Below are 16,421 nucleotides of genomic sequence, written 5' to 3'. Positions count from 1 at the left end.
AACTAAAGAAAAACACAAGCAGCACCACAAATTCCTGCTTCTCAGGCACATATCAACCTACGCCCAAATTCCATGTAAGAAGCACGTAAGAGGAGGATAAATGAAATCAACTGAAAAAGTGTCAGAGATACACAACTAAAATTCCTAACAGGAAAAGCACAGCAGATTTTTCTTGTAATCTAGCAATTTATATATTATCATTTTAACATTAAGACAAGTGTGATTTCTTTAATCAACAGACTCTCTAAGACATACACCACATAATTACCCCCACAGATTAGTGTTCAGTTTTGGGGGGTTCTGACACTTTTTTTCCATCTGCAAGACATTAATATCTGACCAACTACCTGCTACTGAGGTATTCAGCTCACGACACACTGGCACTTCAGAGCCTTTGAAATTTCTCATTCCTTTGTGGATCCAACTGCTCTGCGTACATACGCTCAGGCTTGGGGAGGGGGGCTGCGGACCAGGTGTGGATGCAGTATGACAAGCTGTGTTAGCAAAGAGGTGTTTGATTCTGAAGTTTCTGCAAGAGCAGAGCTGGTGACTTTGGAGGCTTTAATATAGCTGCTCTAAGTAATGCACGTGTCTGGCAAAATTAGAGCAGTGGCAGTATGGTGTACGTCTGGATCGTTATCTGTGTGCTTTAATTCAGCTCTGGTGACAACTTCCCACAAACAGAAGGATGACAGTAAGCAAGCATATGGGCTTTTTTTAGGGTGCATTTTTTTTCCCAAAGTAGGTACTAAAGATGGATTTCCAGGTCTCATGCCACAGAGAAGCTACAAATGTGCAGAGTAAAATAATGCTTACCATATCTTCTGTCTCCATTTCAGTACTCTGTTATCTGCAGATGCTACATGTCAACACAGTGTCTTAAAAGCGTACTTCTGGTTATGGACACAGTACAGGTACATTGAGGCTAGGCCACTGGATTAGTTAACCCCTTCATGCAACGTGAGGAGTAAAATCTTATCAATTCCTAAACTACAGAATCTACACATTCCACATTGCTTTTTTTAAAGGGCTGTATGAAATCTCACTATATGTTTTCATACGGAAGGGACAACTGAAACATAGCCAGTCTTCTTCAGGATGAGTATTTTTTCCATGCCAAATAACTTCCTACAACGAAGGATGGAAGAAAGCGTTCCTTGCATAGTTCTGTAATAGCTGTTTCCTTGCACATAAAGCTGGTGAATGGACAGCGAAAATGTTTTTAATAAGTTGAAGTGACTGTTGTATTTTTCTGGGCAATGTAACATGGCTGTACATAACACCATGAGAAAAAGATGGAAGAATTTCTCATGGGACTGAGATTTTACTACCCACTAAGATCTGTAACTGTAGCTAACAGGTGACCTTTGGCAAGGGCTTCACTTCAGTATGGAAAACATTCACTCACTGAATAAACAAAGCCCAACTATAAAGCACACATTCACAGATTCAAATAACCACCGCTTAAGACACAAAAGTGCATGAAATTAAAGGAGCCAGCCAAATGATACTAGAATATCCAGCCCATAATGGTATTACATTTAACCACTTATGTAATCTCAAAGAAGAGCTTCAACTCTTTCACTAAACTCAATGGCAAAGTATCACTGCCTTCAACAGTGCCAAGACCAGATCACTAAATTATCCCGAGTTTCCTTCATTAATAGGCAATCCACCCACTCTGAGAATACCAATAGAAGTGCAGGAGGAAAATGAAGGATGTGATTTATCTTTAAAGCATCATTTCTGTATTTTGGTACTAAATCCAGAGGAGGGACTTCACTGAAAGAAAAAGTTCACAGGCAATTACAGCTACTTCAGTGAAAAATGATCCGATTTTTTATGTCTAAACACATGAAGTAAGAACCATTCATGGAGTACATGGAAGAAACAATATGCTGCAGTCAAAACAAACACAGGATTCAAAACAGTTCTTCTGTGTTATAAAAACACATGATCCTAATAGACGACTTCAGAAAGATTCCAGACTCTCTTCAGGAAAATTATCCCTTTGTATTAAGTATCCTAAATGACTATGTTCACCAACAGTCTTCTGAAAAACAGTCTTATTCCAACCCAAACGAGGATCACCAAGATTAGAAAAACCACTAATGATCAAGACAAAGTTACACAGAGTTTTGGTAAAATAACAGAAAAGACAACAGAAGTATGAATTACTGGGATTTTGAAGATATAAAACATTCATAAGATAACACTACACCTCATGGGGGAAATTAGTTCCATGGAAGATCTCTGAGATGTTAGAGAGCATATACTTACAAAAAACATGTGAGTAACAGCAAAGTATGAAAAATACAGAGCTCCAAAGCATGGAGCTAAAAAACACACATCTAAAACATACAACACTATCTTCATTAGGAATCAGATATAAAAGGTGTCTTATTAAGTGACGATCCTTTTACATCATCACACAAGGTAAGGATGAACATAGCTGGCATCATGGCTCCAGGAGATGCACACCAGGACCGTCCTGATTCTTCTACATAAGATCCTTTTGAAGGTCCTAGCTGTTCATATGTCTCTGAGGACTTTTTTCAACAACACACAGAGAATACATGAAAAATACCTCACTGAGAGCAAAGGCAGAAGAATCAGATCCTTACTACAGGTCTCAGTTCTCCCTTCACATTTATCCACTTAAAAACAAAAAGCAAAAAAACCCCAAACAACTAACTAGGCATGATTCACAATAACTTTGTAATCTCTTGTCAAGAGAGACAAAGCTGTAACACGCTACTGGTGCTGGAAAGAAAACATGCAAGTCCCAAGCAGGAAAACTTTCTGTTCCCCTAGACTGTTATATAAACCTTACGCTGTAAATACTGGGGTTTTATAATGTCACTAAAAAGTGTATATAATATATACACCTCCTAATAATAAAAGGAAACAGTCAAGGAGTGTGAATTCTTTTTCTGTATTTGTGAAAAACGTACACATCCCAAAAGGAGGAAATCTAATCAATTCTAGCTGTATCAATTTATTAAATGATCTGTCAAAAACATGTTTTGATTCAAAAAAAGACCATCAAAACAGAAAATTCCCTGGGACCAATAAAGCAATTCAAGCCCTCAGGGCATCCTACAGCAACAACCAATACGCTACGCAGCAGGAGCAGAAAAGGCTCAGTTGTTACGTATCATCATGCACAAGGCTGCTGTAAAGCCACCTGCAAGGCACCCAGCTGTATCCCCGGAGAACTACCTGCTGCTACAGCTTCTGAACACTTCAAAGCCTCAGATCACTGGGCATCGGAAGGCACTTCTCCCACTGTAAATACACTTCTGCTACACCATTACACCAGAGAGCACAGCAGGGCAAAACACCTCCGACGTGGATGTATGCCTGGCTGCTGCTTCTGCTTAACGCTGGCATTTCCAGATGCCTAGACTCTTCCTCAACTCACTCTGAGGCAAACTAGGTGCTGCTGCCAACACCTGTCAGAAAGATCTGCAGCCTGAGCAGAAAACATAGATGCTCCGAGTCTCCCTGGCCTACATCCCTTTGCAATCAGGCTCACATCACTTAGATGTAACTCCACATGTCTAGATCCAAATTCCAGCACAAAAGAAACAGAAAAAAGAGCACTCTAAAGGCAGTTTTCCATTACGTGAAGTATAAAAAGAGCTACCCGTGCACAAACCTTCAGGCCTTATCACAGAGAAAGCAGCAAGTATGCAAACACAACCTACAACATGGTTTCACATGCCCAAATTCCCCTTCTCATGTTTCTGCTGCTGGAAGATTTGCCCATCCATCTCTTCCTTACCTTTATATAATAGTGTGTTATTATGCAATAACCTCATTCAAGATCAAAACAGAAAAAGCAACTGCCTTTTATCCTGTCTGCACTGATGCCACTCAAAAATTAAAGTGTTATTTGACAACTATCCCATTCCACCTGCTGAACAGTGCATGGATCCATGCGATCTCTGCAGCGCTTTACAACAACACTGCACAGCTCCTCTGTATCCGACATGTACAATGAACAGTCTTTGCAGTCCCCCGCCACAGCATTTCAATACAAGTTCCCTGCTGTCCTTCCTTTTGCCAGCAGCATGGACTTGAGTTTCACAGAACGCATACATGACCACACACAGGCACACACCACTCTTCTATCAGTGAGGAATTTCTAGCCCCATCTTACTTTGCATCACAAGACACAAGTGTCACTCCCGCTCCCTAGTCCAACGCTTCCTATTATAGTTTTGCTCTAGCATAACAGTGTACCCAGTTTTATCGCAAACTTCAGTACAGATTATCAAAGCTCATTTGAGCATCTCCCAAGCTAGCATTCACAGGCCCACAACACATGAGGCTGTCCGGCCTCACAACTCAAGTGGAGTTAGCTAGTCTCCATATTAGGAGTCTTGTAAAGAAAAATGTGCCTCTTGGAAAAGGTGATGATTACGTCATGTTTCTCCTCAGATACAATATCCTAGCAGCCCAGATATGTCTTTCAAACCACTCTTTCAGCGTGCTCAAAAGTGTAACATGCTTCACCGAAAGCTCATTCCCTGCCCCAGTGAACCTAACCTTCAGGTAAGATCCAAGTTCTGATCATTTGTCATCATTTCAGATCCCATAACCCTCTTCCAAAAGTGTCGTAGTGACTGCTAAACATGCTGCTCTGTCCAAACTCTAGTGCTATAATTACATTACATTCTGTTGTATAAAAGCCATCCTTCATCTCCCAGTCACTTCAACTGGAAAAAAAAAAGTTCTTCACTTCCTCTTCATAAAAGGCTGCACGGGGTGACATGCACTGCTAAGTAATTGCCACACTTCAGGCCAGCAGTGGCTGGAAGTCCATGGTAAATGGCGTACATACCTAGGTTTATGTACTCGGCAACTCTTGTTAAAGCACTTCTCAGATGTGTCTCAAACACTGGGAATCCACTGGGATGAAAAGCACTTTATAAATCTAGAGACCTATGTCATTCAGTCAAAGCAATGGTTACTGCCAAAAGCTGTTTACCTTTAAAACAAAATTTGTTTAGCAGCGGTAGAATAAGAGTCCATCTAAATTACAGAACTATACTCCATAATCCATACATATTACATCTTTTATTTCTCAGAAGTGATGGGAAACCTTGTAAAGCCGAGAAGTGTTTTACATCCGCAAGCGTCTTCAGCTCTTCTTTCAGACACTGTGGCAGGAAGAGTATGATGAACTGACAAACCCTCCAAGAATAAATGAAAAGGCATTGTGAGAGCAAGCAAGTGTGAAAAAAATCACGCTCTGAATTCCTTGCTCATTGAAAACAGGGGCTCAAACTGTCACTGACATCAAAGGGTGCCTGGATTTCACCCAAGCTCCCCACAATACAACTGTCTGAGTCCAGGCCTCGTCTCAAATGCCATCTTGCAGTTCTGTGCAAAAGGGACACACCAAAACTGTAAATGGAAACTACTACACAACTCTATCTGACCAGGAAACAGAGCGAAAGGTATATTCACTACAAACTACCTTTGCAGATTTGCAGACCAAGGAAGCTAAAAAGTCAGGTGAAACCCTGAACAGAAAAGATAAAAAGATCTAATACTTAATTAGAGTAAGACCTGGAACCACAAAGAGGAGGAGTTCTGCAATGGAGAAGCAAGTCAACACAGAAGGTAACAAAAATGGCTCCAAAAATATCAAAGCCCTGGCCAGCCATGCAGATAACAAGGACATAACTGAGTTTCAGGTAAACATTACCAATTTACTTAAGACAGGTTTTGAAGATGTCATCACATACATCATAAGGCGTTTTATAAAGGGCCTGGCTAATATTAATTATATTATAGTCTAGTATAGTTGCTGTAATGCATTATCTGGAGAGGGACAGAAACTAACAAGCTGCCAGATGACAAAAAAAGGATTACTTTGAGGTGCCAATAATCTTAGTCCCCTCCCCAAGCCTCTTCCAACACCATCTCTCTGTATTTAGACAGAAGTTCAAAATTCAGAACTATGCCCATAGCCATTTTTCACTCAATTATATTTATATATGAAATGTTCAAAAGTGACCTATAACTTCAGAAACTGAATTCTTTGAGAAAATACTCAGATATCTAGTGACTATCTACTGACTGCAGTACTGCTGTGCACAGCTTTCACTGGCACCTCTCACTCACTACTTCAAATAAGCTATTTTGGTGTCATGTCTCATGATTTAGAGATCTGACTTAGATTTAGAATTCTGATTTTATGGAGACATAGTTGAACAATCTGCAGCAGTTAGGTTGCAGGAAGGAAGGTAACATTTTAGGGAGCAAGCAGTTTGCAGTTAGCTTTTGGAAAGAATCAAGTCAGAGGACTTTTTCTGATCAGAGGGATCAGAAAAGTGAGTTCCCTCTAAGCTGCATAGCTTTAACATACTTTAAATAATATATACCCACCCTCAATAAAGTATCTTACATAGGACAATACAATTATGTACTGTAGGGCCGCAGCCATGTTGTTAAGCCTCCTTCTGTTTTCTGTTTGATGTATTTCACCCCTAAATGAAAACAATTCTTCCTGATTTTATCTCACAAAAGGAGAGCACCTTTTTCTTCCTCTTAAGACCTACAGATAAGCTGATGTCTTTTTAGTGTGTGGCATTTGTATCAGCCTGTGACTACCAAGGAAACTAGTAAGTCATCTAAGGAAAGACAGTCTTCCTATGTCAATATATTTTTGCAGATAAATTTCAGTATTAGTAGCATAATTATTATTACCTTACAAATGCTCAGGTTTCTAAGCTGAATAAAATAAAAAGCTTATTTCTTCATGTCAAAGTATTTTCCAGGCAGCACTAGTGCACACAGTAGGGTCCACCCCCCAAAAAGCATCATCGTTCAGGTTACTCCAACAATACACCCAGTGACACTCATGGTAAGTCCAAGATGCCTGATCACACAGTCCTATTAAGGCACAGTATGAAAACTCAACTTCAGCACTGAGGTACCCAGCAGTTGGCAAGCCCAGTCCTCACCTTGCGAGATGAGGGAGAGCAGTGTCGCACTCCCAGCTGAAGGACTACGGAGTGTCGGGAATGCAAACAGCACGCTGGAGGGTCAGGAGGTGGGACTGACTGAAGTGAAGCAGATGTTTGGCAGAAGGATTTCAACTAAGTGTTGATTAAAATTTCAACTTTTCAATTAAAAGGCGGCTGTTTGAAGTGCTCAAAATAGTCTATTTAATTGTATTCTGCCTCTGGGAATCTCTGAGAGGGAAAAACACCTAGTGAAAAACTTAAAAGCTCCAACGAGAAGGCCAGAAATTCACAGAAATCCTTACCTTTGGTTTTTTTTAGGCAGCAGAATCTGGTTACCTTGCATAATACTAGTATCACTACAGTGAATCAGAGATACTATTGATAGAATAATTACGGATCTCTACACAGAAATTTACAGAGTGAGAGTAACCAGTAATTTCAAAGACAAGAGAAGATTAAATGAAGATGAAACCTATATGGGGAGAGCCTTCAAGTTCAAACATAGTTACAAAGAACTATTGCTATATTGGGGAAAAATCTAACGTGAGAGGAATGGAGGGAAAGGGCCTGAATGCCAGACGCTGTTCTCATGGAAGTGTGAATGACAAAAAGCCTTGGAGATGCTGACTCTACAGTAAACATTATTGCACCTTCTGATTATTAACCCTTGATCTTTTTGAACATTTGTGCAGTAATGAATACAGGGACCTGTATGAGTTTGCCCAGTAATTTCATAATAAAAGGGGAAAAGGAGAATTAAGCCAAGGGGGAAAAAAAGTATAATGAAAGGGAAGTAATGCATATTGCAAATAATACTTCAAAATACTCTTAAAATTTCACTGGGTTTTGCTATGTAATTTATTCAACAAATAGTTACGCAGATTTGTTAATCAAGTTGTTATAAACTTAATGGTTACTAGTAAGTATATAGCTATTTCCTCGCTTTAAATTATAAAGATCAAAAAAAACCCAAGGTTTTTTTCTAGTTCATTTTCTTAGATGTTGATCTACGGAACAGATAAAAACACAGTTTCTGAAAGAAGTAGTTGAGTAAATCAACAGCTCTTCTCCAGACAGTTACATATCAAATTATATTACTAACAAATATTATAACCAGCAACAGATCAGTCAACTATATATATTTTGGAAGTTAAATTCCAAAATTATCTGCTTCATATTTTATTTGGTAAAGTCTCTAACACAAGGCACATGAAGGGATCACAGAGTAGAAAACAGATATGAGAGTGAAAGATCATTATCAAAATGAAACACTATTATATGAAAGAGGGAGTGAGAAAATGGTAAAGTAAAATTCAAATGAAAGACATTACATTTGCTGCTACCGGATATTTTACAAGTAAAAACATATCTTTATTTCTTCTGGGGAAGAAATAAAGTATAGTACACTTCACCTTTGGGTTATTTCAATTTTTCACCAATTTCAATTTTTATAACCCTAAATAAATAGTCTAACCCAGAAAAACAGGTTACATTTGCGTTTTTTTCTTCCAGAATCTCCCAACTGCAGATATTTGTCCAGCCACAAGCCAAACCCCACACATCTTTAATAACTTTTACTCTATCCTTCCTTGGACGAACTCCTAATCAACTTGCTAGTTCTTACCTCCTCCAATCCTCTTACCACACTTGCATTTCAGCAACAGTTTGCCTAAGGGAGGTCTGAGGTGTAGATTTGGCCATACCAGCTACTTGAACAGACTCCTGTACAACACGGACACACTTTGGAGTCAGAGGTGAAGCAGTTTACAGATGAAGCCTTTCACAGGGCCACAACACAGCACAGGAGCTAAATATTCAGAGTGAAGCCTTCAAAAGCACCTGGAAAATCTCCCCAGTCATTTTCTATTACATTCCAGACTGAAGTATCAAAAAAAAAAAAAAAAAAAAAAAACCACCACCACCACCACCACCAAAAAAACCAACTTACAGATTTGGCCCAATATCATTTTAAACTTATGCACCAACTTTTATCTCAGGAGATGCGCATGCATATAGATCAGATTAAAAACAAGAAAATGTCTCTGACAACTGGCCAAGCTGCACTATTGTCATGTAAAATCAACTTGCTTGTTTAAGCAAATAAAACACCTTGGCACATTTCCCACGCTGCCATTTTTTTTCTTTTTCACATGAAAGACTATCAATTCCCTGGAATCCAAACACAAGAGGTACATTTCATATAGCTTAGTATTAGTTATGTCAGAACAGAATGAGACAGTTCAAAAAGAGAAATAAATTTCTATTCAAATTCCTTAATTACTGCAAGTTGTTGAATGTTATTCCTCAACTAAGATAATCGTCAAACAAAAGTAAAAAACAACTTTTAAGCACTGTCAATCTTTTCTTACGAAGTTTAAAACAACATACCTTTCCATTGCACAAGAGAGTGTGAGAACACTGAAGCAGATTTAAAATCCTAACGTAAACTTCTGTTAAATATTCAGCTGTGGACAATGTTAACATATGTCTCCACATGGATTCGGCCCTTGTCACAATAAATGATAGTGCTTACAACCAGAGATTTAAAAAAGGAAAGACAGACTTTTCTTGTTTTTATCACATTAACTAGCACTGTTCAGTCAACAGTAAACCTTGGAGGATCCTGAATCTACCATCCACCTGCACTCAGAACAAGTGAGTTCAAAACTGGTTCCTTACAACACAAACTTCCACCGCTCCAACCACTCTGCAAAATGCCTGTCATGTAAAACATTGCATTAAAACGTGTTTCAAACTCATAACCTAGTGCACTCTGCAACAAAGGAGCACTTACTGCCATTGTCGTCAGAATCCTCGCTGCTGCTAGGAAGCCGACGACGTTTCATGATCTCCACGGGAAACAGCAGGCGGCCTGCAAAGCAATGAGACAGCACTTAACCCAAGATAATAATACACAGTCATCAAGTTGTGCTTCTGATGGCATTCGAGGATTTAGAGCACACAAAGGAAAACAAACAACTTTAAACGGCATTTGAAATATGAACAGTAAATATCTCAATGATGCTTAATTAGGCAGTCATCATATGAGCAGGTGTAAACAATATTGGAGGGTATCATGATAACCCCACTACCACTTTCACCCCAGAATGACAGCGTATTTTGCTCTCCAATGGCTTAAAAAAATGATTAAATATCTGCAGTAAATGTGCTTAACTTCCCTTGCCCACTCTGACACTAGACTTGCAATACAAAAACATTTTTAGTGCTTCCGTAAATATTTACTTTGGCTAATATGCTCTTGGAACAATTTTATTCCTGTGCAAAGTGCCAGATTATGAAACCAAAGATAAAAGTCTTCCACTTACTGGGGGGGGCGGCGGGGAGGGGAGGAGAACAGCCATAGCCAGGCAAGCTTTCCCAGATTAACTAAACGTGCAGCATCTATGCTCTGGAAGGCACCACCTCTAAAGCGAGAGTCATTTCTTCCTACAGGCACATTTCTACTGCCCTGCCTAAAAGAAACTGTTCTGAGGGAATTGGACCAACAACAGACTCCACAGAAGCTCCTCCAAGCTACCAAAGTTGATGACTTCTAGCAATATTGAGTTCAACTGTGCAAGAACCAGCAAAGTAAAGGTGAAAAGTTCCCTATCTTTTTATCAGCTATTCGCAGGGTGTTGGTATATTCACATGTGTTCTCCGTGGAATGAAACTACATTCAGAAAGTTTAAGGAAGCTGTAAATAGTTAGTGTGCATCTACATGTAAAAAACCATTAAAAAGCAGAAGTTACAGAACAGAAAGAACATGACAAGACAAGTGCAGAAAGACATGTCCACCGTAAGTTAAACTGACAAGGACTCCAAACCGCACATCAAATCCCCCGAGTCACTGCTTGCCATGTTATCAGCTGTGATGACAACAGGGGCTGGGTGTTCTGCTGGCAGCAAAAGCCTCATACGTGCCTGTGGGGTGCAGATTTGGAAATCAGATGTCAAATTACTTTTGCTTCTAGCTTGGTGCAGAAAATCTAACCTCCTCATTTTCATGTGAATTGGGATTTCCTAGAAACCTTTCAGCAAAACTCTTTTCATTGACTCATTCAGTTCACAGTTAACCACTTCAACTTTGTTCAGTGAGAACATGACTCAGCTGCAGTAAACCCAATAGTAGTGTTTTCAGCTTTTAGAAGACTAATTTCCAAGGCGAGGAGAAGAAAAGCCCAACCAAAGACTGCCACTATTCCCTATAAAAGCACAACGATATCTGCTCTTAAAAAAAAAGATTCATATAAAAAGGAATAACCATGTTTTTGTTTGAAGGATTTTGTTTTATCATCGCTGGCAGATCACAAGCAACTGAAACTAAGACTCTTGTTTTATGCTTCTGGTGAACTCCACAGTTGAAAGAACCTGTGCGTTGGAAGATTTCCTCCTTTTTAATCTTACACATGCAAACTGGAGGGGTGGCAGGGGCACAGGCTCTCACAGAGACTGACTTTCCAGAGTGGGACTGAACATGGCTGTTTTTGAAACACCTAAGAGTTTTGAGTTGCAAATGTTTGCTCACTAAAGGTAAAAGAAACTGAATGATTCACTTCACCATGACCTTTCCTAAAGTAAAAGCTCAAATACAATTTCTGATGCCAGAAAATAAAGAATCATCAATGACGACGTCCTCCGAGTGCTAAAAAAGTTGTTTCCAAAAGAACAGCTTTGAGGTAAACCAGAACTTTGCAGGTATGATAAACAGAAATGTCACCAGTAAATAAATGTATACACCAAGCTCAACCCTCAAAATCTGAATTCAGATTTGGTATAAATGTAGTCAAGTCAGAGCCAAGTTTTGATAGTCACTTATAAAGATAGAAAAACAACACTCAGATCCAAAACAGGGTTATGACATGAACTGAAAAACAGACAGACCAGTTGCTACAAGGCCTAAACCAGGGGGATAAATACCTGTTCCTGAAGATACTTTTTCTAGTTGTTCGCAAACTTTCCTGTAACTGAAGGAAATATGAACAATATAGACATAAAAGAGCATACTTACTTAAATGGAAACATCTCCCATGAACAAAGTAAAGGGGAGATGGAGGGAAATAAAGAAAAACAAAGTTATCCCAGAAATCTAACTTGAACACTCCTGGTCATACTCTTCACTTCCTGATTCATTCCCACATGGTCTGAAAAGTATTAGGCACCCAGAAGCAAAGTAAGACAACATATATACACTGTGATCCACTAATCTCCATAAGCTCGAGATGAACAAGGAAATTAATTCAAAATTCTGCCCCTCCACACCTTTTGGAAGAGTGTATTTTGAATTCACCTTCTCCTAGCCATACTTCTGTAAATTCATGAAACAAGGAAAGTCCAGAAGCTGCTTTCCTACCACATCTTTAGAAAGGAAAAAGAAAATAAACTTCTTGTTTGTTGTTGTTAAAAGGAGAGGATGGTATTCACACCTCCCAATCCAAGCACTCGAGTTTAGTTAGTTAGGCTCCACCAATTCTCTAGGAAGTCAGGGAAGCCAAAACGGAAACTGGTTCCCTGGAGTACAGAAGATTAAAGCAGGCAGTTAATGTACTTTTCCACCCTAGTTAGGTTTCTGAAGTGGGCCACATTGAAAAGCCTGTGCCCTCAAGAGTAACATTAAAAGAAATACATAATTTGATGAAGCTTATGTGAAATTCTTTTACAGATGCATATGAAAGAACAGTTGAAGTCCAGAGATCTTGTTTTCCCATCTCTGAACCTAATCTGAGTTTACAGGGAGCTAAACCACAGATGGAAAAGCAGCATTTGCCTGCTCAGACCAAGACCAAGTCCCAAATCTTGTAAGATTAACCCTCTAAAAGTTTTATCATTAGAAGTGATAAAACAGCATGTTTCAACTGAAATGATTTTAAACTGTTCCCACCAGATGTTCATGTCCATGGTTTAAAACACGTTTTACAGATAACACTAGAATAGCTAGTGACAATTATAACCACAGTGACTGAAATGCAGCTGCTCTTAAGAGCATCAGTGCCTCTGATTTTTGTAGCACGCTGTCAAAGACTATCAGTTTCTGTTAACTACCTTAAGTCACACAAGAACTCTATTAAAAATAAATGCAAGGTATTGATAGTGATGGTTAGGTGCAGCTTAAAAGGTGCAGATGTTTTTTTTCCTTTCCCTGTTCAACCATTTATATACACATTCTGCCTGTGAATTCAAGCAGCTTTTTCATCTTCAAGGGGGAACAAGCTATAGTAACTCATTCATACTTGTGACATCCTTAACTAAAAATAAGGATGCATCTCTACTGAAAAAAGGCAGAATGGGAAAGCTGTCAAACTTTTCCTCTCAATACAGTTGTTCATCTCATTCTCTTTCCTAATCTGGGATTCAAGTGCCTGCAACATTTAATTTCTTTAAAATTCTCAGTCTTAACTTTCACAAAAATTTTTCACTTGCCTTTATTTTGACATACACTTTACACTCAGGTGCCAACATACTACGTCTGATTCACCTCTGATCTCATTAAAATGTATTCTGAAATAGAACAAAGTCTGCCAATTTTCCTAGCTCAGAAGCAAAGGCAGTATTATCAAGACTGACTATACCACAATCAGTTTAATGGTACAAATTGGCTAAGATCATTATGCATGCAAGTAAAGCGAATTCACATGTAAGCACAGTGATATAAAAAGGGTGAAATGTTCAAGCTAACTTTTAAGATTCATTCCAAGAAAAAGCAAGAACAATGCAACTCAGCCTGCAATGTCCACAGGACAGGAAGAGACCACCCAGGCCACTCAGACCAACTCCCCACAATCGCATGCAACCACAAAACTGCTGTATAATCCACAAGGGTCCACAAAACATCCACTGCACCCACACATACCACACTTCCCAATCCCCTTAACAATTTGAAAACTTCTCTGAGGCAACCAGCCAACTAAGCAGCATCCCCAAACGTTTTCTATCACAAGCAGCATCCATTGCAGTTTTTCCCCAAACTGTTACGCCAGCCCCAAATGCGCATTTGCCCATATACTGCTCAACCGCAGAGCAAGCCTGACACTTGATAAGCTACGAGGTCCGCTGGCTCCAAAGAAAGCAAGACTGCTGGTTGGCCATGTCAACCGTGTCCCGAGGTTTCAGTTACACACATAAATTCCTAATAACCCAGCAGTTCTAGTGCTATAAACAAAGGTACCTCACAAAAGTTCCTTAACATGAATACTTCGACCGTCGCTATCGTTCGAAGTAACGCAGCAGCCCCCAGAACCAACCCTCGGGTGAGAACTGTCGCTCCCGTTCCACCTCTGCCTCCAACTGTGACGTGACAAGGGGGCCCCTGCGCGAGAGCCCCGGTGCGATCCCCTGAGAACGTTCCTAACTTCTGTACGAAGCTTCGGCTCCGTTTCCTTCAAAGGTGATTTTTTTCTGCCTGTTAAAGGCATCCGTTAGGAAATCAGGCAGACCAATCACTGCACAGCATGCTCATAGTTATTTCTACTGAGGGCTGTAATATTTATTGGAGGAAGAAAAAAAAGTGGATTGAGGCAAATGCCAGCCTTTAATCAAACACAGCTTTATAGAAACAGCCGTGACTCTGCTGGCAGCACAGCCTCATTTCCAAGGGTGGACAAAGCATCTAGGAGTACTCCACACAATCACATCACAGCAATAAATCGTACAGATGGGACAGAGACCATGACTTCTTAGCCATCAAGCACAGCAAATGCGCTAGCTATACCAGGGCGGCGCTGGCAAGGCTGGCAGAGGTTGTAAAGGGCGCACCAAGTGCTGCTGCTCTGCTGCACTGCCCCAGCACCTGAAGGCATTACGCTTTAGAGCCAGCATGTCACCAGTGGCTTTTCTGTCTTCCTTTTTCACCACACTAGCTCCAAAAGTTAAGCTCTGGTCTTTATTCACTGGTTAAGTACACACTCTGAACATACAAACTTAACTACGAACTTGTATTTTACAACTTCTAAGTATTATTCGGATCATTTTTAAGAACAAAATTACAAATGCCTAAGATGTTTCTTTTGCCTACTGTATTTTGGAGAGAGCAGTAAGCCTTTTTAAAGATATATTTGTAAAATGCTGTGCAAACAAAATTACTAGATGATAATCCAGAATCAATGTCAGACTCCAAAATAATATCTGGATTTGCATATCATATCCTTGCCGAAGTCAGCAACAAATATCTAACTCCACATAAATAACTAGATATAGCTAGGAATACGGATGTTTCTGCCTACTTTCCAGTATTGCTGGTAGATGCCTTGCGATGGGTTAGAATCAGCAATGTGACAGGGTGCAGCAAATCCACTATTCTTACCAATATGTATTATCATGCTTCTCATTTTCAAGCTCCGCAAGAGATAAATTTGAAAGATCCAACAAGCAACAAAAACTACACTGGCCATCAATGCCAAATCTTTCCTTTTACTTTTTTTTTCTTCCTCCCACACTGAAGTCCTAGGACTTGCCCAGATATGAACAAACAAAATCTGAACCCTTCTTCCTAGCTTCCTCAGAGCAGAATTCCAGACATTACCCCATAAAAAATGGCACGGGCCTGTGCACACATATATACTCATCTGCAGTACAAAGCACATTATAAAGCATTTTTATGCTACCACTACAAAGTAAAGAACATGGTATACTTTTTTTTTTTTGCTGAATTTGACCTCAAGCAGATACATGGTCAAAGAAAGATGCAAAGTATGTCAAAGTCTCTGTTACGGTAATAGCTAAACAGAACTAGATTTTTTTAAATAATTGTATTAGAAAAACGTAGATCCTCAGGTCAAAGATTTTATATAGCACAATTCTTACTAGCATATTTCTAAGGACTGTAGAAACCTCTGGGTAAAAAGGGTTTATAATTCAAACTCTGACAGACAATTAACTGTAACAGTGTTAATGGGTGTCACTGTAATAAACTGCGCTGAACAGCTGCAGAGACAGAATGGGAAGAAAGCAGAATTATGGTAGATGTACACCCTGAAGACAAACCAAAAAACTGGCTTTTCCTGAAAGTAACCCACTAACTGCAACGAAACTGAGACCCAAATATCTCCCGTACACAAGAGATCACCTCAAAACACCTTCTGCACAAATGGAAGTAAAGTATAACATAACCTTAATCAACTGGATAGTAGATGAAGACATTTGGCTTCTACACTTTTTTAAGTAGCTTGTTTATGACACCACTTCACTCTTCACCAATTGACACCTGAGATGGCACGAAAACATTATGATTTTTTCTTCTATGCCCAGAGGAAAAAACAGAATTACCTCAAAAATAAGTTATACTGTGAAAACCCACCTAGAAGCTTCTACTTTCCTCTTTATCACCTATTAAAGTCTTGATTGCCACATTTTTAGTCACCAAAATAAGAGTTCATATTTTAATCTTAAATGAAATACAATTCTGTGAGACAGGCCCCAGCACCAAAAGCCACAGACCTTGA

The 16,421-nt window shown here is 39.4% G+C and overlaps 1 protein-coding gene across 11 annotated transcripts in view; it reads right to left on the bottom strand.

Moving 5' to 3' along the window:
• The window catches only part of JADE1 (jade family PHD finger 1), a 170,220-nt gene that overhangs the window by 27,531 nt on the left and 126,268 nt on the right, over positions 1 to 16,421 (bottom strand). For all 11 annotated transcript variants that reach the window (XM_064510693.1, XM_064510692.1, XM_064510696.1 and 8 more), the window contains one exon: positions 9,778 to 9,855. In XM_064510693.1, the coding sequence (XP_064366763.1) occupies positions 9,778 to 9,829 (52 nt within the window). In that variant the 5' untranslated portion in view covers positions 9,830 to 9,855. Of the gene's footprint in view, positions 1 to 9,777; positions 9,856 to 16,421 lie in introns of those variants that run through there.

This window comes from Dromaius novaehollandiae, chromosome 4 (genome assembly GCF_036370855.1).
Source record: "Dromaius novaehollandiae isolate bDroNov1 chromosome 4, bDroNov1.hap1, whole genome shotgun sequence".
In the NCBI taxonomy this organism is placed as follows: Eukaryota; Metazoa; Chordata; class Aves; order Casuariiformes; family Dromaiidae; genus Dromaius; species Dromaius novaehollandiae.
Note: the sequence above shows the minus strand (reverse complement) of the source record. Positions and strands in the feature narration are given on the sequence as shown.